This window comes from Schistocerca gregaria, chromosome 1 (genome assembly GCF_023897955.1).
Source record: "Schistocerca gregaria isolate iqSchGreg1 chromosome 1, iqSchGreg1.2, whole genome shotgun sequence".
In the NCBI taxonomy this organism is placed as follows: Eukaryota; Metazoa; Arthropoda; class Insecta; order Orthoptera; family Acrididae; genus Schistocerca; species Schistocerca gregaria.
In genome coordinates, this window is record NC_064920.1 from 219,097,844 (window position 1) to 219,123,756 (window position 25,913).

Below are 25,913 nucleotides of genomic sequence, written 5' to 3' on the forward strand. Positions count from 1 at the left end.
ATCCAGGAGGAGCTAAGCCTGCAGCGAATGACACTGCAGAAGTTTTAGAGTGGGACGTAGGATGCCAAGATCTACAAAATGTAGACCAATAATAGTGGAATTTGTGTAGTACAGGAAAAGATCTGAGATCTTTAGAGCTAAGAAAAAACTCACAAAGTTATATCTCACAATATCAGATGATCTCACCTCTGAAGGATTAAGCATTTTGAACAACATGATTTCCAGATATGTTCAACTGAACTTATGGACAAATGATGGCAGGATAATGGTAAAGACCAAAAAGTTGTTACTGTGTAGTATTATAACTTAACTAATGTGTTAACTGCTTTGTTGTACTTCATTACAAATTATTATTTTTTAAAAATTGTTTCTTACTTATACTTTGTCAATTACTGTATCAACTTTGCCTAACTTCCAATTTTATTTAGCAATTTATTATATTATTATTGTTACTATTCATTTGTGTCGTTAATAATACACTGTTTTTTCATTCCATTTATCTTGCTTTGATTACTGCTGTACAAAGATTATTCTAGCTCTGTTTAGCAAGTTCCCTTTCCTATCACCAGTCGGCTGTTCAATGACCGCTGCAAAGCCTGCTGGTCTTGGTCACAAAACCTCCCTCCTCACTGGAGACACCTACCGCTTTCACTTTCGGGAACCTGTACTCCCCTACTTCAGCGTGCTCACTGTGCATTGTTCCTTTACCAGCACTGACGAAAAGTCACTAATTTCCAGCAGTGGCATTCTCACAAGCTTTGCACCTGTGCGTTCCAAGCTCCAAATTGCACAGGCAAATGTCCACTCACTGCCACCTCTTCTCGACAAGTCCCAGCATATATTTCAAGACATAGACATCCATGTAATACTTCAATTGGACACCTGGCTCGTTGCACATAGTAGTCGTGGGGTTTGAGGTATTTTGTCACGGTTTGCGCGGCTTCCCCCATTGGAGGTTCGAGTACTCCCTCGGGCATGGTTGTGTGTGTTATCCTTAGCGTAAGTTAGTTTAAGTTAGATTAAGTAGTGCGTAAGCCTAGGGACTGATGAGCTCAGCAGTTTGGTCCCCTGGTCCTTACCACAAATTGTTATTATTACACCTGGCTCAAACCAGGTATTACCACAAGTTCAGCAAATATAGTTGGATTCATCTTTCTAAGATATGACAGATGTAACACTTTTTGAATTTTTTTAATTTACTGTGACAACTATTTCACCCTGTTAGTTTACCTGTAACAGTTCTGTTCTCTCTTACTGTATATTGCCATATTTCAGAAACAAAAGTTCAATTTATGTACACACCTACAGCTTTCCATGATCATTTTAGTTTTTCCAACACACTAATAACTCATTTGTTATTTTGATTACTTAATAAATATTTTGCTCTGTTTGTTTATCTGTGACATTTTTACTCATATTATGTGTATATTGCTAAACTGTGGACACACCCACAGCTGGAAACATTTGCTTCTATCTTTTATTATCTATGCTTGTAAACATTTTTTTGTGTAAGTTAATGCATCTTTTGTTGAAGATTGTTTGGATGCTGTTAAATTGAGTGTGCCTAACTGCTGTGTGTGTGTGTGTGTGTGTGTGTGTGTGTGTGTGTGTGTGTGTGTGTGTGTGTGTGTGTGTGTTAAGCTGGCTGAAATTATGTACATCATTATCAAAATGAATTTTGCATGGATACTGAGATGCAATGCAATGCTAAATATCCTACAACATAATGACCTTTTGTAAACATAATGCTAACTCATGCCTAAATTTGCATTCTTTTCACCAGCACCATGACCATATTGTGTAGCTGCGCATGGTTCAGAAAATAATGTTCCTGTAATATCTACATCTACATTCATACTCCGCAAGCCACCCAACAGTGTGTGGCGGAGGGTACTTTACGCCACTGTCATTACCTCCCTTTTCTGTTCCAGTCGCGTATGGTTCGCGGGAAGAACGACTGTCTGAAAGTCTCCGTGCGCGCTAGAATCTATCTAATTTCACATTCGTGATCTCCACGGGAGGTATAAGGTGGGGGGAAGCAGTATATTCGATACCTCATCCAGAAACGCACCCTCTCGAAACCTGGCGAGCAAGCTACACAGCAATGCCGAGCGCCTCTCTTGCAGAGTCTGCCACTTGAGTTTGCTAAACATCTCCGTAATGCTATCACGGTTACCAAATAACCCTGTGACGAAACGCGCCGCTCTTCTTTGGATCTTCTCTATCTCCTCAGTCAACCCGATCTGGTACGGATCCCACACTGATGAGCAATACTTAAGTATAGGTCGAACGAGTGTTTTGTAAGCCACCTCCTTTGTTGATAGACTACATTTTCTAAGGACTCTCCCAATGAATCTCAACCTGGTACCCGCCTTACCAACAATTAATTTTATATGATCATTCCATTTCAAATTGTTCCGCACACATACTCCCAGATATTTTACAGAAGTAACTGCTACCAGTGTTTGTTCCGCTATCATATAATCATACAATAAAGGATTCTTCTTTCTATGTATTTCCAATACATTACATTTGTCTATGTTAAGGGTCAGTTGCCACTCCCTACACCAAGTGCCTATCCGCTGCAGATCTTCCTGCATTTCGCTACAATTTTCTAATGCTGCAAGTTCTCTGTATACTACAGCATCATCTGCGAAAAGCCGCATGGAACTTCCGACACTATCTACTAGGTCATTTATATATATTGTGAAAAGCAATGGTCCCATAACACTCCCCTGTGGCACCCCAGAGGTTACTTTAACGTCTGTAGACGTCTCTCCATTGATAACAACATGCTGTGTTGTGTTTGCTAAAAACTCTTCAATCCAGCCACACAACTGGTCTGATATTCCGTAGGCTCTTAGTTTGTTTATCAGGCGACAGTGCGGAACTGTATCGAACGCCTTCCGGAAGTCTAGGAAAGTAGCATCTACCTGGGAGCCTGTATCTAATAATTTCTGGGTCTCGTGAACAAATAAAGCAAGTTGGGTCTCACACGATCGCTGTTTCCGGAATCCATGTTGATTCATACAGAGTAGATTCTGGGTTTCCAAGAACAACATGATACTCGAGCAAAAAACATGTTCTAAAATTCTACAACAGATTGACGTCAGAGATATAGGTCTATAGTTTTGCGCATCTGCTCGACGACCCTTTTTGAAGACTGGGACTACCTGTGCTCTTTTCCAATCATTTGGAACCTTCCGTTCCTTTGCTTTGGAAAAAGGTGTTTAGTATTTCAGCTTTACGCGTGTCATCCTCTGTTTCAATGCCATCATTATCCCGGAGTGTCTGGATATGCTGTTTCGAGCCACTTACTGATTTAACGTAAGACCAGAACTTCCTAGGATTTTCTGTCAAGTCGGTACATAGAATTTTACTTTCGACTTCACTGAACGCTTCACACATAGCCCTCCTTACGTTAACTTTGACATCGTTTAGCTTCTGTTTGTCTGAGAGGTTCTGGCTGCGTTTAAACTTGGTGTGAAGCTCTCTTTGCTTTTGCAGAAGTTTCCTAACTTTGTTGTTGTACCACGGTGGGTTTTCCCCATCCCTCACAGTTTTACTCTGCACGTACCTGTCTAAAACACATTTTACGATTGCCTTGAACTTTTTCCATAAACACTCAACATTGTCTGTGTCGGAACAGAAATTTTCGTTTTGATCTGTTAGTTAGTCTGAAATCTGCCTTCTATTACTCTTGCTAAACAGATAAACCTTCCTCCCTTTTTTTATATTCCTATTAACTTCCATATTAAGGGATGCTGCAACGGCCTTATGATCACGTATTCCCTGTTCTGCACTTGCAGAGTCGAAAAGTTCGGATCTGTTTGTTATGAGTAGGTCCAAGATGTTATCTCCATGAGTCGGTTCTCTGTTTAATTGCTTGAGGTAATTTTCGGATAGTACTAACGGTATAATGTCACTCGATGTTCTGCCCCTACCACCCGTCCTAAACATTTGAGTATCCCAGTCTATATCTGGTAAATTGAAATCTCCACCTAAGACTATAATATGCTGAGAAAATTTATGTGAAATGCATTGCAAATTTTCTCGCAGCTGTTCTGCCACTAATGCTGCTGAGTCGGGAGGTCGGGAAAAGGAGCCAATTATTAACCTAGCTCGGTTGTTGAGTGTAACCTCCACCCATAATATTTTGCAGGAACTATCCACTTCTACTTCACTGCAGGATAATCTACTAGTAACAGTGACAAACACGCCACCACCGGTTGCATGCAATGTATCCTTTCTAAACATCGTCTGTGCCTTTGTAAAAATTTCGGCTGAATTTATCTCTGGCTTCAGCCAGCTTTCTGAACCTATAACAATTTCAGCTTTGGTGCTTTCTATCAGCGCTTGAAGTTCCGGTACTTTACCAACGCAGCTTCGACAGTTTACAATTACAATACTGATTGCTGCTTGGTCCTCGCATGTCCTGACTTTGCCCCGCACTCTTTGAAGCTGTTGCCCTTTCTGTACTTGCCCGAGGCCATCTAACCTAAAAAACCGCCCAGTCCACGCCACACAGCCCCTGCTACCCGTGTAGCCGCTTGCTGCGTGTAGTGGACTCCTGACCTATCCAGCGGAACCCGAAACCCCACCACCCTATGGCACAAGTCGAGGAATCTGCAGCCCACACGGTCGCAGAACCGTCTCAGCCTCTGATTCAGACCCTCCACTTGGCTCTGTACCAAAGGTCCGCAGTCAGTCGTGTCGACGATGCTGCAGATGGTGAGCTCTGCTTTCATCCCCCTAGCGAGACCGGCAGTCTTCACCAAATCAGATAGCCACCGGAAACCAGAGAGGATTTCCTCCGATCCATAGCGACACACATCATTGGTGCCGACATGAGCGACCACCTGCAGATGGGTGCACCCTGTACCCTTCATGGCAACCGGAAGGACCCTTTCCACATCTGGAATGACTCCCTCCGGTATGCACACGGAGTGCACATTGGTTTTATTCCCTTCTCTTGCTGTCATATCCCTAAGGGGCACCATTACGCACTTGACATTGGAGCTCCCAACTACCAGTAAGCCCACCCTCTGCGACTGCCCGGATCTTGCAGACTGAGGGGGCAACCTCTGGAACAGGACAAGCAGACATCTCCGGCTAAATATCAGTATCAGCCGGAGACAGAGCCTCAAACTGATTTGTCAGACAAACTGGGGAGGCCTTCCTTTCAGCCCTCCGGAATGTCTTTCGCCCCCTGCCACACCTCGAGACGACCTCCCACTCTACCACAGGTAAGGGATCAGCCTCAATGTGGGCAGTATCCCGGGTAGCCACAGTCGTAGTCCGATCGGGGGATGCGTGGGACGAGCTGGCTGTCCCCGACAAACCCCCATCCGGACCCCCACAGTGATGCCCATTGGTAACAGCCTCAAGCTGTGTGATCGAAGCCAACACTGCCTGAAGCTGGGAACGAAGGGATACCAACTCAGCCTGCATCCGAACACAGCAGTTGCAGTCCCTATCCATGCTAAAAACTGCTGTGCAAAGAACGTTTGAATTAATCTACAGAGAGCACAAACAATTCGACACAAAATTTAAATGGTTATTAAAATACAAGAGTGCCTAGTAAATGCAGTAATGCTGCTACTTGCGCACTGCTGACACACTGCTCGGCGGCGGAAGGAGACTACGCGATTTTACACTATTCAGGTACTAAAAACGCAATGCTACAACTCTTAAGTACTATAATATGCCCGAAATTTATAAATTAAACAATGCAAGTACCAAAAACACCCAAAGAAATTAAGAATTAAACTATGTAACAGATGAGTGAGCTAGGAGTATACGACTTGCTGCTGCAGCTGCTTATCCAACGGCGGCGGGGAGCACACTGACTGTGACCAACCGACACTGGCCGTTCTCCATCTGATGAGGAGCTTATAGTAAATCTAAAACTAGAAAAACTAGTTCATGGTACAATAAATAATATTAAAGTAAAAAAGGCTGGTAGCCTGTAATACGTACATAAATTGCCAATTTTTTTAGTTGTGGTGTTTTTTTTCCCCGGTTTCATGTTTTGTTACTACTACTCACTATTGTAACAGAAATAAACTTTCACTTAGTATTGTTATTTCCAGCTTTTTATAATAAAAATTGCTCTTCACCAAGTATGAATTCTTGCAAAATTTTGATGTGAATTACAGTGTCATTAAACTGGGACTTTAAAAAAAATTATGTACGGCCTTCACCATAAAAGTTAATGGCACATCTATGGAATTTATTTTTCTTCTGAGCTACATTTGAGCAGTACTTCATTATTTTGTACAATCATAATATTTAAACATTGTGTTGTTTCCAAACTTTGTGTATAATATTTTATTGATTTTTCTCTCAGCATATATAATCGAGACATAACTGCTTGTGTACTGTTAATGAGACATGGTTTCAAAAGCTAACTAAGTTTTAAATCATTAATAGTGTTGACTGATGATATATTTCCAGGAAACCTTGAATAATTGTACAGCATAGATAATTATTGTTTTACAGATTCGGATGAACCAAGGAGTGTCTGTAGATGGCCTGTGCACACCACCTCCTCCAGATTTAATACCACCTCTAAAAATTATTGCTCCTTGGTGTTTCAAGGTGAGCTTCATAAAAAAAAAGATCTGGAATTATTTGCAGATTTTTGAAGAGGTTTGATATTACTTTAGTAGAAATTGATTTCCATTACCTTTTACTTTCGTCATCTGTATCTTCTACATGGCATCCTATTTGATTCAGAGTTTTTTTATTGATTCACCATGTTTTTATTAACATTAATATTTTTCATATTTACGTTTGTTCCATATAGATTCCAAAATAATGAAATGTTCATTGTGGTAATTTCTCTCTGTCGTGTTATTGATATAGTTACCTTTACTCATTCCATTGTTTATAGAGAATAGGTGATGATGTTAAGTTTGATGTTGTTGTTGAATATATGAAATGGCAACAATAGTTGATAGTTTTCCTCTCATTCTATTCAAATGCATATTCCATAACATGAGGTCCTGGTTGACTTTGCTGCTTGATAAAAATTCAACTTCCAATACCTGTGCATTCCCAAGTGAAAGAAAGTTGGGTACCATGATCTATTGAAGTCACCAGTTTTCCTGCAAGTCTGCCACCAGATACATGAGTAATTTTTATTCATTATAGCTATAATATTGCATTAGATTGTGCCTTGTCTTGCACACCTTTCACAAAACATTTTATGCTTACACTAAAGATGTTCCTCCCAACTTTTCCCATAGCTGATGTGGATACTGATGACAATAAATCCATTGTCCTTGTACTGTGATCTGTGCTTTCTTTCCAGTTCTTACTGGATTATATTATTTTATTCCATAAACAAACACAACAAAGTGACTCTAAGAATATAATTTTGTTGTTCTTTCTGCATATTATGATTGATGTGATTCATTGTTGGCAGTAAATGCTTCTTCTGATGCCTTTCATTATGATAAACTTCTTTGGTCAGCATCACAATAACCCTGTAACTACTCTGCATATGTTAAAGCACACGCACTGTTTCTTCTCTGTGGTGTTATAAACTTGTTAATGCACACCATGCAGACTAATCCGTATGCGCTCCAGACACGGTAAGACATGCTGTCACTCAGGTACATGTGTGCTCTGGACGGGTCAGGGTGCAGAGCTGTTTTTCTGCCCCCCAGCACATAGCAGGTCTTCTGTGTGTGGCCTTCTCAGTTAGATGTTTACTGTCATGGTCTGGTGTTCTCTCTCTCTCTCTCTCTCTCTCTCTCTCTCCTGGTATTAATACTATGAGGAAAATGGTTGAAGTGTATGAAAGTGATGGTGAAAAGTTTGTGAAAAGTGTGTGCTGTAGCAACACATTTGATTGGAAGAAAAGTGCTTTTTGTCCTTTTCTGCATGTGTCAATTAAACTTCAGGACACAAATGTGGGGTAGAGTAAGATTTGCATTTCGTGCAAATTTTTTTCCATATTTGTAACAGATGGCTTTGATGAAATCTGGAGCAAATTAAACAATAGCTTTCATTTATATACCAAGGCAAATATCCCAGAATCAGTACTTTGTGTGTTATCATGGGGGAAAGCATTAGGATCTGAGGAACTGTATTCTTTCAGTGCTGCTCCTTCTGTACAGCTCCTGTAAGAAAGCTCAGGAATGTGCTGGCTACAAGTTTCTAATGGTCTGAGTGCCAATGATCCCAGTCCAATGGGAAACGTGCTCAGTAGCTGACATTTCCATAAGACATGGGTTCAGCAGTATAAACAGGCGATCAGTAGAAACTGCATCAGTTTCTTGTTACAGGAAACACTTTCCATGGGTACAAGCTGCTGTTTCACTGTTGCCCGTCAGTCATCTACTGGAGTAACACAGGAAAAAGCCTACCGTTCAGCCCGTTCGTCACAGCCATCTTCACTTCAGACTGTCCAAGGGCTTTGCAAAATTTGATGTCAGTAGTCACCTGACAACTGAAATAAGACAGAATATATGGGGAAGGCCCACTTGAAAACCCAGCAGCTTAGTCCTCCTGAAGAGGACCACCACAGTGACAACAGTTGTATAATTGTTTTAGTATTTTACAATGACATAAAGTTTTTGCACTTTGGGATGCTGAATGGCGCAACCTAACCGCGCCCAGTAAACTCTGTGCTATAAAGGAGACGACGACTGTGTGGCATTCCTCCATGCGAGCCACTCGCAGCGACTCCGTTGTCCTTTGTCGGAACAGCTATTTACTGTGTCGTGAGGACCCACCTCTCTGTCGCTGCGGGGTGGTTTTGACAGTGGTGCACTTTTTATTGTCCTGTCCGCTTTTAGCCATGCTCCAGCAGACATTTGCACTGCCTAATACGTTCCCTGCCCTTTTATTTGATGACCCTGCTATGGCGGGCTTAGTTTTGCGTTTTATTCGAGCAGGGGGCTTTTATCATTTGCTCTAAGTGTCTATTTTTATTTAGTATTGACTCTGGCTTTTGGCCTAAGTTTTAGCATGAGTTTTTAATATGTTTCTCAGTGGTTGGCTGTTTCTTTTTTTTCTCTATGGTCGGCCAACCACCTTCACACTCTGTGAGATTTTAATTCATTTTGTCTGGTCTTTGTCTTAAGTTTCTCTTGTCCTGTATCGTCTGTCATCTTTTCCATTTTTCGTTTTTACTCTGTGTTGGCGTTTTCAAGTTTTGAGGCCAAGGGACCGATGACCGTAGCAGTCTGGTCCCTTTAATCCCCCAAACCAATCACAAACAATGACATGGCCTGACGCCCAAAAGAATTTTACTCGAGTTTGTGCTGGCCATGAAATCCTATGAATTTATAGTCTTGATGTAGTTTGTACAACATTCTATAACACATTTCATCCTTGTCAAGAACTTTCCGGTGAAGAAAGCCTATTGTCGTTCATACAGTGATTACCTTTCAAACAGTATATTCCATTCAAAAGAAGACGTTTTGGAATAAAATCATTTGTACTTCACAGCTGTTGACCCCATTACAGCCTGAATTTTATTGTATATGTGGGCAGACCAGTGGAAATTGTCTTCCAGGTTGTTGGGAAAATTATTAGTACTTATAAAATCTAATTTGGAATGAGGACATACTCTTTATGGTAACAATTGGTATCAGAGTCCAGGCATGTTCTCTGGCTTCGTAACCATGGAACAACTGTATGTAGTATTATTCATAAGAGGAGATGAAACATTCCATACATACACGACAAAATTAAACAAAGAGCAAGCTCCTTTTGTCCACTGATTACTGCTTGCCGTGGAGTGGTGTAACAAAAGAGAAACATGGATGTTGTCCATCTGTAGTACCATAGGCTTGTTTTAAGATGGAAAAGATTGGCAGAAAGACAGGTAAAAGAATCGGGAAATCATTAGTGTTCCACATTACAATTTGAGTCTGGGGACAGTTGACTGTAGTGACATGGCACTGAATTCATTTGGATCACTGTGGAAGACTGTGAAGTGGTATAAAATGTACTTCTTTTCACTAAGAGTATATGAAATTTTAAATACTGATAATCTCCATTGTGCGGTTACAGGACAAAAGATGCCAGTAAGTAAGATTCATCTGTCTGGTTAGGCAGTCTGAAGCTTGGTCTACCAAACTGAGTAAATCTGGCAGAGGAAGGTGCCCTGTACCAGAAACCTCTACAATTTGTTGAAAAGCATGTTCCAAATACTACTCAGAGCAAACCCTCAGACAAAAGTACACCAGTGTGTAGATGCACAGTTAATTCTGAACAAAAAGTGTGCTGAGAAATGAAGTATCAATGTGGAACATATGCTGCACCACTATGTGTTAGGCTGCATTTTGTAGCTCACCATAAAAACAATTAAAAACCCATGGATAACATCACAAAAACTGAAAGGAAATGAAAAACAAAACAAAAAATAAAAAGCAAGCAAAATACAGTGTGTAGATAAAGTCCGGGAACACTATCAATTATTTATTGCACAAGAACCAAACATTGTACAGATATCATACTTATGTAATTTCGAATAGAAACCCTGAAGAAAAAAAAAGAAAAAAACTTTCATGTATACCACCACAGCGTGGTTTGGTAATTTAGTCAGGACTAGTCGCAAAAATGGCGTGGCGGTTTTGTGTGTTGGAGTTCATGAAATGACCTCCCCGATCACCAGATCTCACTACGTATGACTTCTTTCTGTGGGGACACATTAAAGGCCTGGTGTGTGTAACGCCTCTATCACCTGATGTAGCAGAGCTCTGGGAGAGAATACGGGAAGCGACTGCCACAGTCAAGAATGCCATGCTGGGACGGGTATGGCAAGAATTCGATTACCATATTGACATCTGCCGGGTCACTCATGGTTCGCATATTGATTTTTTAAAATTTTTTTTTTACTTTCGGAGTTTCTCTTCAAAATGCAATATGTATGACATCTTTACAATGTTTAGTTCTTGTGCAATAAATAATTGGAAGTGTTCCCAGACTCTACGTACTCTCTGTATGAATAAAAATATTTTTAGTGTCGCTAGTGCTGATTCAATACCCAGATCAAAAAGGAAGATAGAAAACGTGTACAGAAGGTGTAGTAAGAAATCAAAAATTTATAGTTCCTTCTCTTCTGTCAGATGCTGTAGTATCTATTTAGAGCTCAGGATGCAAACAAAAATTAAAACTATTATACGTAATTATTTATTTCCAATGCCCAACAGTTATTGGCATACTAGCATAAAACATGTGGATACTTTGAGCATTTGTTTTTGAAGATTGACTAGAGTAAGTTACTGCATTTGTGTTTGTGGCATAGTTGTTTGCAAAATATTTATTGTGCTGGCACACCTGAACAGGAATGGTTGGACATTTCTGATCCTAAACTGTTTAAGTACATAAAAAACTAATAACGTGAAATTGTTGTGCCAAAGAAAGCACAGTTGGAGACAGATAATCATTTCTGGCCCCATGGAGAAGAGTGAATATACAGGACAACTAGGTAAGAAGGAACACTGAACTAATGCATTTAGGTAAATCTAAAGACTCACGTTGCTTTTGTCATAGACTGCTAAATTAATTTTGAAAGTTACTGGAAAGATATAATTCTTAGATGAAGAGGAGGCTTTGATGACAGAGATTTATAGTAATTCATCCGAAGAGGAGCTTCAGAGTAAGAAAATTTGAGTCTGAATGGCTTGTACAATAGCTATATTTATGTTGTGTCAACATTGACCACATTCAGAGCAGTAGATAGAATTACCACTATACGCTCCAGAAAAATGTTCAGCATAGTGCCAGGTGGGTTGCGCAGGAAACTGAGCTGTAAGTAGTTGGCCAACAACTAACAAGGAGGTGTGCATTTTACTGTTATTGATGCAGCAGTCATTGTGGAAAGTAGGAAGCACATGCAATGAATTAAAGATGACAAACGATATTATAGCAGTGGAGATTTTGGTAAACCTGACATTCTGGTAGTGTGTGTGTGTGTGTGTGTGTGTGTGTGTGTGTGTGTTAGAGAGAGAGAGAGAGAGAGAGAGAGAGAGAGAGAGAGAGATTGCATTCGGACTTCTGCAACACATTAATGGTACAAATTATTGATAATGTGTTGCTTGGTTTTGAGAGCCATGGTGCCACTGAAATATTTCAGTTCTTTCCTTGATAGTGTCACATTTCAGTATAGCACAAAATATGATACTGGATCACTTTTTATTTTAATGTTTGATGCTGCAAATTTGGGTGGAGTATTATTTGCCTTTGAATTCTGTTTTACATTTGTTTTGGAACTATTTACTTGTTTCTTAGGTACTTATGCTGTTAACACAAATAGCAATTGTTTTTTAATGCAGGCCCTGTCATTGCCAGCAAACTATGCACGTGGAAAGTTGAGTGCCTTGAGGTTGTTGTGCCAGATGACAATGACTCACCAAGACATTCCAGCTCCTCATGATCATGTTACTCACTTCTATAAGGTGTTACACCATGGACTTATTGGCACTGAACAGGTTAGTTTTATGTTTGGTAAAATCAGTAGCCTAAAATGATTTTTCTACAAATGTCCAGTTGAATAAATGGTGTAATCTTTGCCTAAGAGTGGTTTTCATGTTAAACATGCACAGAAAATTATTTTTACTTATTGTAATATTGCTACTTTTTAAAACAGTGAAAATAATCAATTATTGATAATTTAATGTAAATGGATAGATAAAAAGTCAACTCACCTAGTGGCGGCTGGGGAACACACAGGTTTTAATGTTTACAAGCTTTCGGAGCCAGTTTTGCAGTTATGTGCGCTGTTTATTCCCAAGTTATATTCATCATTCCTAAAGAACATAGACCTGTAGCTGCAATTTCTTTAATTGGTAGAAGTTTCTACTACTTATTTGCTTTAATTTCTGAGCAATCAAATCTAATTGAATCCAATTGTTCTCTCTCTCTCTCTCTCTCTCTCTCTCTCTCTCTCTCTCTCTCTCTCTCCCTCTCCCTCCCCTTTCCCTCTACCCCCCTCACTCCCTCACTCCCCCTTCCCCCTCCCCCTCCCCTCCCTCACACACACACACACACACACACACACACACACACACACACACACACGGTATTACTGATAGTTTGTTTCCTTTTTATGCTGAAACAGTCAAAATTTTTCTTGCTTTTTTAGAACCAGTTCTTAGCAGAAGAATGTTAAACACTTGAAAAGAGATCATAATGTAAATGGATAGATAAAAAGTCTACTCACCAAGTTGCGGCAGGGGAACACACACACACACACACACACACACACACAAGGATTACAAGCTTTAGAGCTTTTAGAGCCAGTATCTCCTTTTTCCGGCAGAAGAGTTAAATGGGAAGGAAGAGGGGTAAAGGTAAAGGACTGGAAAGGTTTAGGGAAAGGGGTACAGTTCAGAAAATTCTCCCAGAAACCTGGGTCAGGGGAGACTTACCGAACAGGATGAGAAGGAAAGACTGATTGTTGGGGACTGTATTAGATGAAATTTGGAAGTCAGTGTCATATGCAATACAGTGATTACTTCTAAAACACTGTGTACAAGTTAATAAGACTCAAAAGCTAAGTGCATTGCATATAACAGATTTGGGAGGAGGGCTGGGGGGGATGGGGGGGGGGGGTGACAGGGGGAAGAATCCAGATGATGCGTGTGGTGAAACAACCACTGAGTTCATGACTGTCATGTTGTACAGCATGCTCTGCAATAGGATATTGTGAGTTGCCTGTATACGCCCTCTGCCTGTGCCCATTCACCCTGACTGATAACTGGGTGGTTGTCATGCCGATATAATTGGCCAAACAGTGTTTACATAACAGCTGGTATACGAAATGTCGTTTCACAGGTGGCTTTCCCTTTGATAGTATATGCTTTGCCAGTTTCAGGGCTAGAATAGGTGGAGGTAGGAGGGTGCATAGGGCAAGTCTTGCAGTGAGGACAGTCACAGGGGTAGGAGCTATAGGGTGGGGAGATGGGTGCAGAAAGAGCTTAGTGTCTGACAAGGACACTGCGGAGATTGGGAGGGTGACGAAAAATATTGTAGGTGTGGTGGGCAAAATCCCAGGTAGAATGGATCTCATGTCAGGGCATGGTTTTAGGAAATCATGGCCCTCTGGAAGTAGGTGATTGATACATTCAAGACCAGGATAATATTGGGTGACAAGTGTTGTGCTCCAAAGTTGTTTTGTGGAAAATGTAATTACTGTTGTTTGTTAGCAGGTCCTATGTGGATGAATGTGTGCAGCAGGCCTTCGGTGAAGATGAGATCTACGTCAAGGAAAGTGGCGTGGGATTCGGAATAGGACCGTATGAAATTTAAATGAGATGAGGTATTTAGAGATACCAGGCATTTTAACAGGTCAGCCTTACCATGAGTCCATACAGCAAAGATGTCATCAATGTATCTGGACCAAACGAGGGGCTGAAGGCTTATCGATCTGAAGGGCATCTGCACACTTTCGTCCACATAAAACCTACTAACAAACAACAGTACTGACACTTTTGACAGCTGCCATCATCTTCATGTCAAGTGTTCCCTCCCATACAGCCTTGGCATTCGATGCAAACATATTTGTTCGGATGCAGACTCTTTACAGCAATACACCACCTCTCTCACTTCAGCCTTCACTGGACATAATTATCTCAACAGCCTAGTTCAAAAGCAGCTTTCCTGGGTCGTCACATTGAATCCTGGTACTGCGGATCTCTCCAAAAAACATTGGAGCACACCACATGTCACCTAGTATTATCCTGGTCTTGAATGTATCAATCACCTACTTCGACAAGGCCATGATTTCCTAAATCATGCCCTGACATGAGATCCATTCTGTCTGGGATTTTGCCCACCACAACTACAATAGCTTTTCATCACCCTCCCAATCTCCACAGTATCCTTGTCAGACCCTAAGCTCTTTCTGCACCCATCTGCCTACCCTATGGCTCCTACCCATGTGACCGTCCTCGCTGCAAGACTTGCCATATGCACCCTCCTACCTCCACCTTTTCCAGCCCTGTAACTGGCAAAACATACACATCAAAGGGGATCCTCCTGTGAAATGACACCTCATATACCAACTGTTACGTAAACACTGTTTGTCCATTTATATTGGCATGACTACCACCCAGTTATCAGTCAGGGTGAATGGGCTCAGGCTGAGGGTGTATACAGGCAACTCACAATATTCTATTGCAGAGCTGTACAACATGACAGTCATGAGCTCGGTGCTTGTTTCACCACACGCACCATCTGGATTCCTCCCCCAGACACCAGTTTCTCAGAACTTCGCAAGTGGGAACTACCACTACAACGTGTCCTTGGTTCTCGCCATCCACCTGGCCTTAATTCAGTTCCTTCCATCTCAGCATTTATTCACAGTGACTACTCCTTTCTTCACTCCACTTTAGTTTTTTAAATCTATCATTTTATGTCTTGTCTATTTTTCGCTGCCACCCCCCCCGCCCCCCCCTCCCGCCCCCCACCGCTGTTATGAACAATGTGCTTAGTTTTTCCAAATTTTTAACTCGTACAGGATGTTTTTGTAGTAATCTCTGTCTTGCATATTACCCTGTCTTCCACCTTTAACCTCTCAGGGTTTCAGATTTCATCTAGTGCAGTCCCCAACAATCAGTGTTTCCTTCTCATCTCATCCAGTAAGTCTCCCCTGACCCAGGGTTCTGGGTGACTTTGTGAATTGTTCCCCTTTCCTTAAACCTCTCCAGTCCTTTTCCTTCATCCCTTTTCCTTCCCATTCAGCTCTTCTGCCAGGAGGAGGACCTACTGGCTCTGAAAGCTCTAAAACTTGCAATCCTTGTGTGTGTGTGTGTGTGTGTGTGTGTTCGTGTTCCCATTCCGCCACTTGGTGAGTAGACTTTTTGTCTATCCATTTACATTATGATTTCTTTTCAAGTGTTTAACATTCTTCTGCTAAGAACTGGTTCTAAAAAAGCATGAAAAATTTGGACTGTTTCAGCATAAAAAAAGAAACAAAACTATCAGCAATGCCGTGTGTGTGTGTGTGTGTGTGTGCGCGCGTGTGTGTGTGTGTGTGTGTGTGTGTGTGTGTGTGTGTGTGTGAGAGAGAGAGAGAGAGAGAGAGAGAGAGAGAGAGAGAGAGAGAGAGAGAACTTGGGGATGAACATTGCATATAACTACAAAATTTTAGCCAAATGTTTTGATAAATTACTCAATTGTGAGTGACGAAAAGAAAGGTTATAATTTATCGAACTTAAGTAATCTGAGAAACAATCCAGTCTTTAAATGAAGAAGAATTCTGCATTTCATGGCGAATTTTAAGACCTTAGGAGAAGCTAATACCAGGAATTTAAAAATTTTTTTAAAGACAGACATGTCTGACACTTGCTAAACTCGTGAAAAAATCTGTGATGAAGGGAATTTACAAAATGACTGAAGAAGAAGACTAAACCATCTGCTACACAAAAAGGTAACAAAGAATGTGATCAACTGTAATGGTTTTCTTAACCCCTGTAAGATATAAATTTTTCACTTCCCATAAGAACAACAGCTGGATACAGAATTTGAAGAATATCAGAGGGGGCTAGGTGCTGTGCACCATAAATTAATGATCTGAAGTTGATATGTGATGTAAAAATTAAAGACTACTTCTGCACATTTGTGTGTTTTAAAAAGTTTAGAACTCGATAGACAGAATGACTCTGTTTGGAATTCTGTTATATATTGGCATAGATAAGTTAATACAGGTGCTCTTACAAGAAAAGTAATCAGTACAAATCTAAAATAAAATACAAAGGTGGTTTGAAAAGTTCTCAGAGTCGCCACAAGAGGTCAGCACTAGCGCACGAGAGTTCTTCACGTGATATTCATTGTGGACTGTTGCCTGTAAACAGGTGTCACGTCAGTGCTCTTGGAAGAGAGCTATGTTGGTCATGTGGCTCTGTTGTTATTCTTGTACGGTGATTTGCAAAGATGGAAAAAATAGAGACTCAAGCAGAGATTAAGTTCTTTGTAAAGAAAGGTATAAAAGCAAAGGACATTCATGCTGATTTCCAGAACACACTGGGGACTCTGCTCCTTCATATTCAACTGTTGCCAAGTGGACATATGAATTTAAATTTGGTTGGAAGAGCTTAGATGATGTGCGCATAGTGATCGGCGAAGATATGTCACTACTCAAGAAATCATTGCAAAAGTGCACTAAATGGTCATGGGGGATCACTGATTGAAAGTGCATGAAATTGCTCACACTTGCCAGATGTCATCTGAAACGGTATATCACATTTTAACTGAAGAATTGCTTGTTTAGTGGGAGCGTACTTCTCGTTCGGAGGAAGTGACTTAACTAGGTCATAAATTAAGTCGACACGGCTCGTGGTCTTGCGGTAGCATTTTCGTTTCCTGCACACCGGGTACCGGGTTCGATTCCCAGCGGGGGTCAGGGATTTTCTCTGCCTCGAGATGACTGGGTGTTGTTTGTCTTTCATCATCATTTTATCCTCATTCACTTGCAAGTCACCGTAGTGGCGTTAAAGAACTTGTGGAGCGGCAGCCGAACCGCCCCTCGAGGGGTCTCCTGGCCACCAATGCCATATGCTCATTGTTATTATTATTATTATTATTATTATTATTATTATTATTATTATTATTATTATTATTACTACTACTGAAGAATTAAAAATGAAAAAAATTATCTGCAAGATTGGTGCCGCGACTCGTGACACTGGACAAAAACACATGAGAATGGACATATCGGAACAATGTTTGGTGCATTTTAGGAGAAACGAACAAGGCTTTTTGCACCAGTTTGTAACCACAGATGAAACTTGGGTGCACTACTATATCCCAGAGACAGAACAACAGTCAAAGCAGTGGAAACATGCTGGTTCTCTGCCACCAAAGAAAGCAAAGACAGTTCCTTCAGCGGGTAAGGTCATGGCATCAGTGTTCTGGGATGCAAAGGGGATTCTGTTTGTAGTTTATCTACCCACTGGGCAAACAATTACTGAAGAATACTATGCTAACCTCGTGGAAAACTGCAACAAAAGATACGCAATAAAAGGCCAGGTTTAGCAAGGAAGAAAGCCATCTTCCATCAAGACACTCACCTGCACACATGTGCTGTTGCCATGGCAAAGTTACACAAACTAAAGTATGAATTGTTGCCACAGCGGCCTTATTTACCTGGTATGGCTATGTCAGACTTCCATCTCTTCCCAAAACTGAAATTTTTTCTTGGTGGACAAAGATTCACTTCAAGCAAAGAATTGATAGCCGGAGTTGACAACTATTTTGCAGTTCTGGAGGAAACTCATTTTTGAGATGAGATCAAGGCACTGGAACATCATTGGACCAAGTGCATTAATCTGCAATGAGACTACATTGAAAAATAAAAAAAAGTTTCAGTGATGTAAGTACTTTTTTTTCTACTCTGTTTCAAGAACTTTTCAAACCACCCTTGTATGAGATCCATTTGTGATTATGACAGAGTTAAACTAAGTTTTAGGTTACCTCCAAACCTTCCTAATTTGTGTGCTTGAAAAGAAGGATCAGAAAATCCCAGCAGCAATTGGCTGGAAAAGGGATAATCTCAAAATTGACTGTTTAGTATTTCCAGATGATGTAGCAAGTCTGTCAGAAAGTGTAGATGTAGCACAAAAACAGATAAAAATTCTCAAAACAAAGCATAGAAATATCAGAACAACACAGAAATTTCAGTGGTAATAAAAAGCAAGCTTATCCTGACTTAGCCTTGTCTATGATGGATTAGGAACAGAGTGGCAACCCTGGCAATATTATTAGCTTCTGCTGATGTTGCGCGTACTGTGTTCAGTATACCATTTGTAACAGTGTGCAGAGGTGAGGGTATTGATGGAGATCAGTTGTGCTTGAGCAGATCTCAGTCCACTGGTTAACATACATTACAGACTCCACACAAGCACAATACATCACTATTTTAAACTCCTAATGCCCAAACAGTAGACCATCACATACTGTTTAAAGGCCCTCGTGCATCTTGTAATTGGTCGTATCTGGTCTCTGCTGTGAGTGATACACTGTGAGCTGTAATTTATTCCTAGATTCTTCACTTAATACTGATTCCTAAGACTTTGTAATCAGGCTTTCACAGGATAATTGGCAAGTATCTGCATATTCAGGTTCTCCAGAATTTCTGTGACACCCTTCTGTGAAATATCAAACCTGTGCACATTGATGCTGAGCTTCTTTGTATAAATCAATATTTCCTGCTTGTACAAAATGACATGAACAATATTTTAAAAATAGAACAAGGGGAAGAAAAACATAAATTTTGGAATGACACAGGAGAATACAAAAGAGTGAAAAAATTACAGTTGAAATAATACTTATATTATGGTGGCACACCCTGAGCATTTTTTCTTAGCACATTGATGAATATTGCAAAACACTTTGAAGAAATTAAACACATTTGGCCTATGAGAGTGAATGAAAATGTATAATACATTTGCTTAAACAGACAAGAAATAGAAAACAAAAACAAATACAAAAGAAAAATAATAAGTGGGAACTGTCTAAGACAAAATATTTCTGATAAGGCATAGAAGAAAATGGACAACAGAAGAGAGGAAAGAAGAAAATGGAATACATGGAGCATTAGAGAAAGCATAAAGTTAATTTATCTACTTAAATGTGACTTTTAGCTGGTGTGTATTGAAAAAAAGGAGCGTTACAGTTTTTTGTTGGTTCTGTGACATGATTAGCTCGTGTATGATGGTGATATGTGTGTTGCATATTAAAAAGTAAGGGGGGAAAAGTAATAACTGATTTTGTAGCTTATAGTCAAAAAAGAAATTTTACCATCATTATTCAAATATATGCTCAAACAAATGAAAGAAAGAGTAACCTTGATTTGAAGAAAGCAAACCAAGAATAGAAAAAAGTGTTTTGTGTAAAGCAATCTGTAGTATAACTATGTCCTAACTGTTTGGTTTCCATCATAGTTTATTACTTCATGTCTTTACTCTCAAGATGTTTTAATCCTTATAATTGCATATTTCAAGCTCTGAAGTAATTTTCACTTAAAAGTGATTTTTCAAATGTGTTCATAAATCACTGAAGATTCATTTGCAAACATAATGTGCCTAAAATTAGGTTACTTAATTGTTAACTACTCACAGAGTTATTTGCTGTGTTAATATTCCTCTCATTATAATATTACAATTAAAAAACTTCAATTTTTCCCCTGCTTTAAACTGATATATTGAGTAATGAATAAGAAGTATTACAATTGACATTATTTGTATCCCTAAAAAAGAAATGAGGCAATGCAGTCATTAAGGCAGTCCATTTACATTTGAGAGAAGTAAGGTCCGAATCCTTGTCTGAACGTCCAGACATTGAGTTTCTGTAATCTATGTATTTATATAATAAATGGATGTATGAATGTATTTCCTCATAAACCACTGGGCCAATTTCAACCAAACTTAGTTCACATACCACTTGTTGTTGGAAAAGGATCACTATGGGGGTAAGAAACTCCTGCCTTCCTTAGGGATGGGAATGTGTTGAAATGGAGTGATATAAGAGATGGACAGAGAGAGGGGAGGGAGGAGGAAGAGGAGGAGGAGATATACATAGAAGTGAGGAGAGGAAGGGAAAGGTTTAGAAGACAGGTGGAAGATGAGACGGGTAGTGGGCATGCCGAGGATAGAAAATGGTAGTGTGCATGTGTGAGGAGGCAGATTGAAGTACTGTGGGTGTAAGTTATCGTTCCCACTCTGAGATGAGGATGAGAAGGGGGTGACAAAAAAAGTCCTAAAATGATCTGTTGATATTTCATTCCTATATTTTGTTGTCTTGGAGTGCTTTAAAATTATGAACTGCAATTTGTCTATTATTTGTGGTGCTCAGTGTGTCAACTGGGTTGTGAGAATTGGGCAATACATTTGTCAATTTGTGCACAGAGCAAAGAGCATACCACTTGTCTGAATATACAGATACTTTTCAACATCCTCTATGGTGTCAGATGGTATAAAACAGCAAAAAAATCAGATGTGTGTGTGAAATATGTGATATAGAAGCCACTAGTAAAAAGCCAGTTTCCTTGTATAGATTAAGGCAAATACCACAATTATGCTTCCTTTTCAGAAGGACACAATTAATTTCCTTCTGCCTCCTTTCTGATATGAGCTTCCATTCTGTCTCTAATAAACCCGTTGTTGACAGACTGTGGACCCTCTACCCTTTATTTCTTCTTATTTTCCTGATTCCAAAAGGCACCCTCTCCAGTTGTGTACTATTAATTGGTTTTTCAATATTTTATTTTAACAATTAGTAAGTATATGTGAAATTATACTTAAGCATGTCTCTTTCCTTGCAGGCTGTTGTCAACACAATAGTGCAATATTGCGGACCTCGTTTCTTTTCACTGATGTTACCAGGCTATTCACTACTAATGTATGACTTTATTCATGCAGCCAATACTGTTTTATCATCAAATGATATAGCAACAGTAAGTATTTTTACATCTATATATAGGTATGTAGCCACTTTATTTATCATATTGCTGTACTGAGAAATTGTTAAAAAACAGTTATGGGAAAGTGTGGAATCATTAGGACAGAAATATGAAACACCTGTATAACTAAGTAATTATTAAAATAAACAGCAACTCCTGATCATTTGTCAGTTTAAAATAAATGCACACACTTCTGCAGTAAATGTAACAACTCACCAAATGGTAGAGGCATTAAGTCAGTGACAGGAATGTAAATAAGATTGAAAATGCTAGTGCGCGCGTGCGCGTGTGCGTGTGCGTGTGTGTGTGTGTGTGTGTGTGTGTGTGTGTGGGGGGGGGGGGGGGGGGGCGCGCGGGGTGCAGAGGGTGGCGGCTTCATTTTCACGTGCATGTGTGCGCATAGCTACTTTGTGCCAGTTGAATACACTGTTCCAGAGCTGCAGCTGTGCACCTTGACTGGGTTGGGTAATTGGGTTGCGTGTTGCATGGAGTGGGCAAGGGGAGGAAAGAGGCAGGGTCCAAAGGGAAGAGTTGGGGAAGGGTAGCTAATAGCTACAATGTAGACACCATGTGGTAAGAAGGCCACGTGAACACGAGTGCCGGTACTGGTGAGTTTTTTCCTTGGAACCTGCACTCCACTTCAGAGTTAAGAGTTCAGAGAGATTATAGTACTCAGTTGTGTATATATTCATTTGGACACATCGGGATGAAGTTTATGTTAGTGGCCAAGGTGATTTTAGGAAAGTTTTGTTTGAGTGGCTTGTCATCAGTCAACATTGGTCTGAGGAAAAGCCTCTGTTCTTAGATAATATAAGGAAAACAGCTCACACATTGTCATGTTACACCTCAGAAGTTAGCCTAATTCATTGAGCTCTTATGTAGGCATTGGTAAGTCTTTAATGTGCCTATATTCAGCATTGAATCCTCTGGTCATTGTGTCAACAGCTTGAAATATGACACATGAGTCTTACGTAGGTGACACTACTCGGAAAGTCACTTGAATGCTAATGATTGTAAGGTAATAGCATACTTCATAGCATATTTCGTACCTTTAATCACAATGTAATTGTTGCTCTTAATAAGTGTGAATACCAGCTGTACACCTACATCTACATTCATAATCCGCTAGCCACCCAATGGTGTGTGGCGGAGGGCACTTTACGTGCCACTGTCATTACCTCCCTTTTCTGTTCCAGTCGCGTATGGTTCATGGGACGAACGACTGTCTGATAGCCTCCGTGCGCGCTCGAATCTCTCTAATTTTACATTCGTGATCTCCACGTGAGGTATAAGTAGGGGGAAGCAGTATATTCGATACCTCATCCAATAAAGGATCCTTCTTTCTATGTATTCGCAATACATTACATTTGTCTATGTTAAGGGTCAGTTGCCACTCCCTACACCAAGTGCCTATCCGCTGCAGATCTTCCTGCATTTCGCTACAATTTTCTAATGCTGCAAGTTCTCTGTATACTACAGCATCATCTGCGAAAAGCCGCATGGAACTTCCGACACTATCTACTAGGTCATTTATGTATATTGTGAAAAGCAATGGTTCCATAACACTCCGCTGTGGCACGCCAGAGGTTACTTTAACGTCTGTAGACGTCTCTCCATTGATAACAACGTGCTGTGTTCTGTTTGCTAAAAACTCTTCAATCCAGCCACATAGCTGGTCTGATATTCCGTAGGCTCTTACTTTGTTTATCAGGCGACAGTGCGGAACTGTATCGAACGCCTTCCGGAAGTCTAGGAAAATAGCATCTACCTGGAAGCCTGTATCTAATAATTTTTGGGTCTCATGAACAAATAAAGTGAGTTGGGTCTCACACGATCGTTTTTTCCGGAATCCATGTTGATTCCTACAGAGTAGATTCTGGGTTTCCAAGAACGACATGATACTCGAGCAAAAAACATGTTCTAAAATTCTACAACAGATCGACGTCAGAGATATAGGTCTATAATTTTGCGCATCTGCTCGACGACCCTTTTTGAAGACTGGGACTACCTGTGCTCTTTTCCAATCATTTGGAACCTTCCATTCCTCTAGAGACTTGCGGTACACAGCTGTTAGAAGGGGGGGGGGGGGGGGCGGGCATGTTGGTAAAGATAACAATTCATTATGTGATGGAGACAGTGAGCAGTATATATGTGCATGAACAGCGACTGGGATATTATAACCTGGCTTATAAACTTTTGTTCTTTTTCAGAGCAAGCCACTATACATAAAACTCACACAATGTACTGAAAGATTTGGATTGAGGCAGTCAGATAGCTGCAGTATTTCTTGATTTCTGAAAAGCATTTGACTCAGTACCACACCTATGCTTATTGTCAAAAGCTCAATCATATGGGTATCAAGTGAAATTTGCAACAAGATTAAAGACTTATTGGTGGGGAGGATATAGCATGTTACCTTGGATGGAGAGTCATTGTCAGATGTAGAAGTAACTTCAGGTGTGCCCAAGGAAAATGTATTGTGATACTTGTTGTTTATGTTGTACGTTATTGATCTTTGTTGTTTGTTGTAGTCTTCAGTCCTGAGACTGATTTGAAGCAGCTCTCCATGCTACTCTGTCCTGTGCAAGCTTCTTAATCTCCCAGTATTGGCCTTACAGACCATATTAATAACAACCTCAGACTTTCTGCAGATGATGCAGTTATCTATAAGGAAGTACTGTCTCAAAGAAGCTGCATAAATATTGTCAGGTGTTGATAAGATTTCAAAGTGGTGTAAAGATTGGCAGCTTGCCTTAAATGTTCAAAAACATAAAATTACACTCTTCCCAAAATGATAGTGTACTATCACTGTCATATCAGTGAGTCACAGTTAGAATCAGCCAGCTCATGCAAATAACTAGGTGTAACAGTTCGTAGGGATGTGAAATGGGATGATCACATAGGCTCCATTGTGGGTCAAGCAGGTGGTAGACTTTAATTTATTAGTAGAATCCTGGGGTAGTGCAATCAGTTTACAAAGGTGATTGCTTACTAAAGTTATGGAATATTACTCAAGTGTGTGGGACCCGTACCAGATAAGGCTAACGGGATATTGAACATATACAGAGAAGGCAGAAAGAATGGTCGCAGGTTTGTTTGACCCATGGGAAAGCATTCGTGAGATGCTGAAGGAACTGAACTGGCAGACTCTTGAAGATAGATGTAAAATAATTAAGAGGCTAGAAGAGAGCAGACAAGCAGTTGTTAGGATATTAGTTACACTGATCTGGTCTCCCATAGTTCCAGCAAGATGGATGTAAACAAATCATGGGAAAAGTTTAAGCAAGATTTTAAATCTTGGCCTGGAGAATTATATGCTTGGTAAATGGATTAAGGTTGGAGAGACCTACCATGGTTTAATAACAAGATTTGAAACTGCTGAAGAAGCAGAGGCTGTTGCACTCTCAGTCAAAAGGGGATGCTCAAATGATGATAAGCAAATGTTAGTTGAGATTTGTGCATCTGTGAAAAGGATTATGCTTGAAGGATACAACTTATACCACTGTCATACCTAAACAAAAGATCTGGCAGGGAACCCGGGAAAATTCTGATCCTATGTAAAATCACTAAGTGGGTCTATGGCTTCCATACAGTCACTTGTTGACCAGTCTGAACGGCAGTTGAAGATAGCAAAATGAAAGCCAAAGTTTTAAATTTCACATTCAGGCAGTATAATCATAGAAGTATATTGTGGTTGACCATTGAATCGATTCCCATACGGACAACATAGTAATGAGCGTACCTGGTATAGAGAAACAACTGGAGTTGAAAATAAATAATTCAACAGGTTCAGATGGAATTCCAGTTTGGTGTTTCAAAGAGCACTCAGTGGCATTGGCCCCTTACTTAACTTGGGTTTATTGCGAATCTCTCACCCACCACAAAGTCTCAAGCGACTGGAAAAAAGCGCAGCTGACTACTGTGTATAAGAAGGGCAAAAGAGCGGATCTGCAAAATGACAGAGTAATATCCCTGACAACAGTGTACCACACAATGCTTGAACATGTTCTAATTTCAAATATAATAAATTTTCTTGAGATTGAGAAGCTTATGTCCATGAATCAGCATGGTTTTAGAAAAAATCACTCACACAAAATTCAGTTTATCCTTTTCTCAAACGATACAAATCGAAATATGGATGAAGGGCAACAAGCAGATTTTATATTTCGAGATTTTCAGAATGCTTTTGATCGGTGCCCCATTGCTGGCTGTTAAAGAAGGTATGAGCGTACGGAATAGGTTCACAGATACGTGAGTTGCTTGAAGACTTCTTAACACTATGCAGTCTGGCGACACCACAATGGTGTCGTGCGCAAAATAGCGTGCAACGGTCACCGACACCACAGTAGTGTCGTCTGCATAGTATCGCTGAGTGGCCAGCGACACCAGAGTGCAGTGGCAGGCAACAGCAGTCAGTATATTTTGCATTCTGTTGGTATTGTGTTTAGGTAACAATAAGTTACAAAAATCAACAAGTGTTTTGTTGGTGGGC

General features: G+C 40.3%; 1 protein-coding gene across 4 annotated transcripts in view; it reads left to right on the plus strand.

Moving 5' to 3' along the window:
- LOC126337707 (probable Rho GTPase-activating protein CG5521) overlaps nucleotides 1-25,913 on the plus strand; it is a 275,478-nt gene that overhangs the window by 111,077 nt on the left and 138,488 nt on the right. For all 4 annotated transcript variants that reach the window (XM_050001492.1, XM_050001493.1, XM_050001495.1 and 1 more), the window contains 3 exons: nucleotides 6,502-6,600; nucleotides 12,297-12,452; nucleotides 21,284-21,415. In XM_050001492.1, coding sequence (XP_049857449.1) covers nucleotides 6,502-6,600; nucleotides 12,297-12,452; nucleotides 21,284-21,415 — 387 coding nt within the window. The remainder of the gene's footprint in view (nucleotides 1-6,501; nucleotides 6,601-12,296; nucleotides 12,453-21,283; nucleotides 21,416-25,913) is intronic.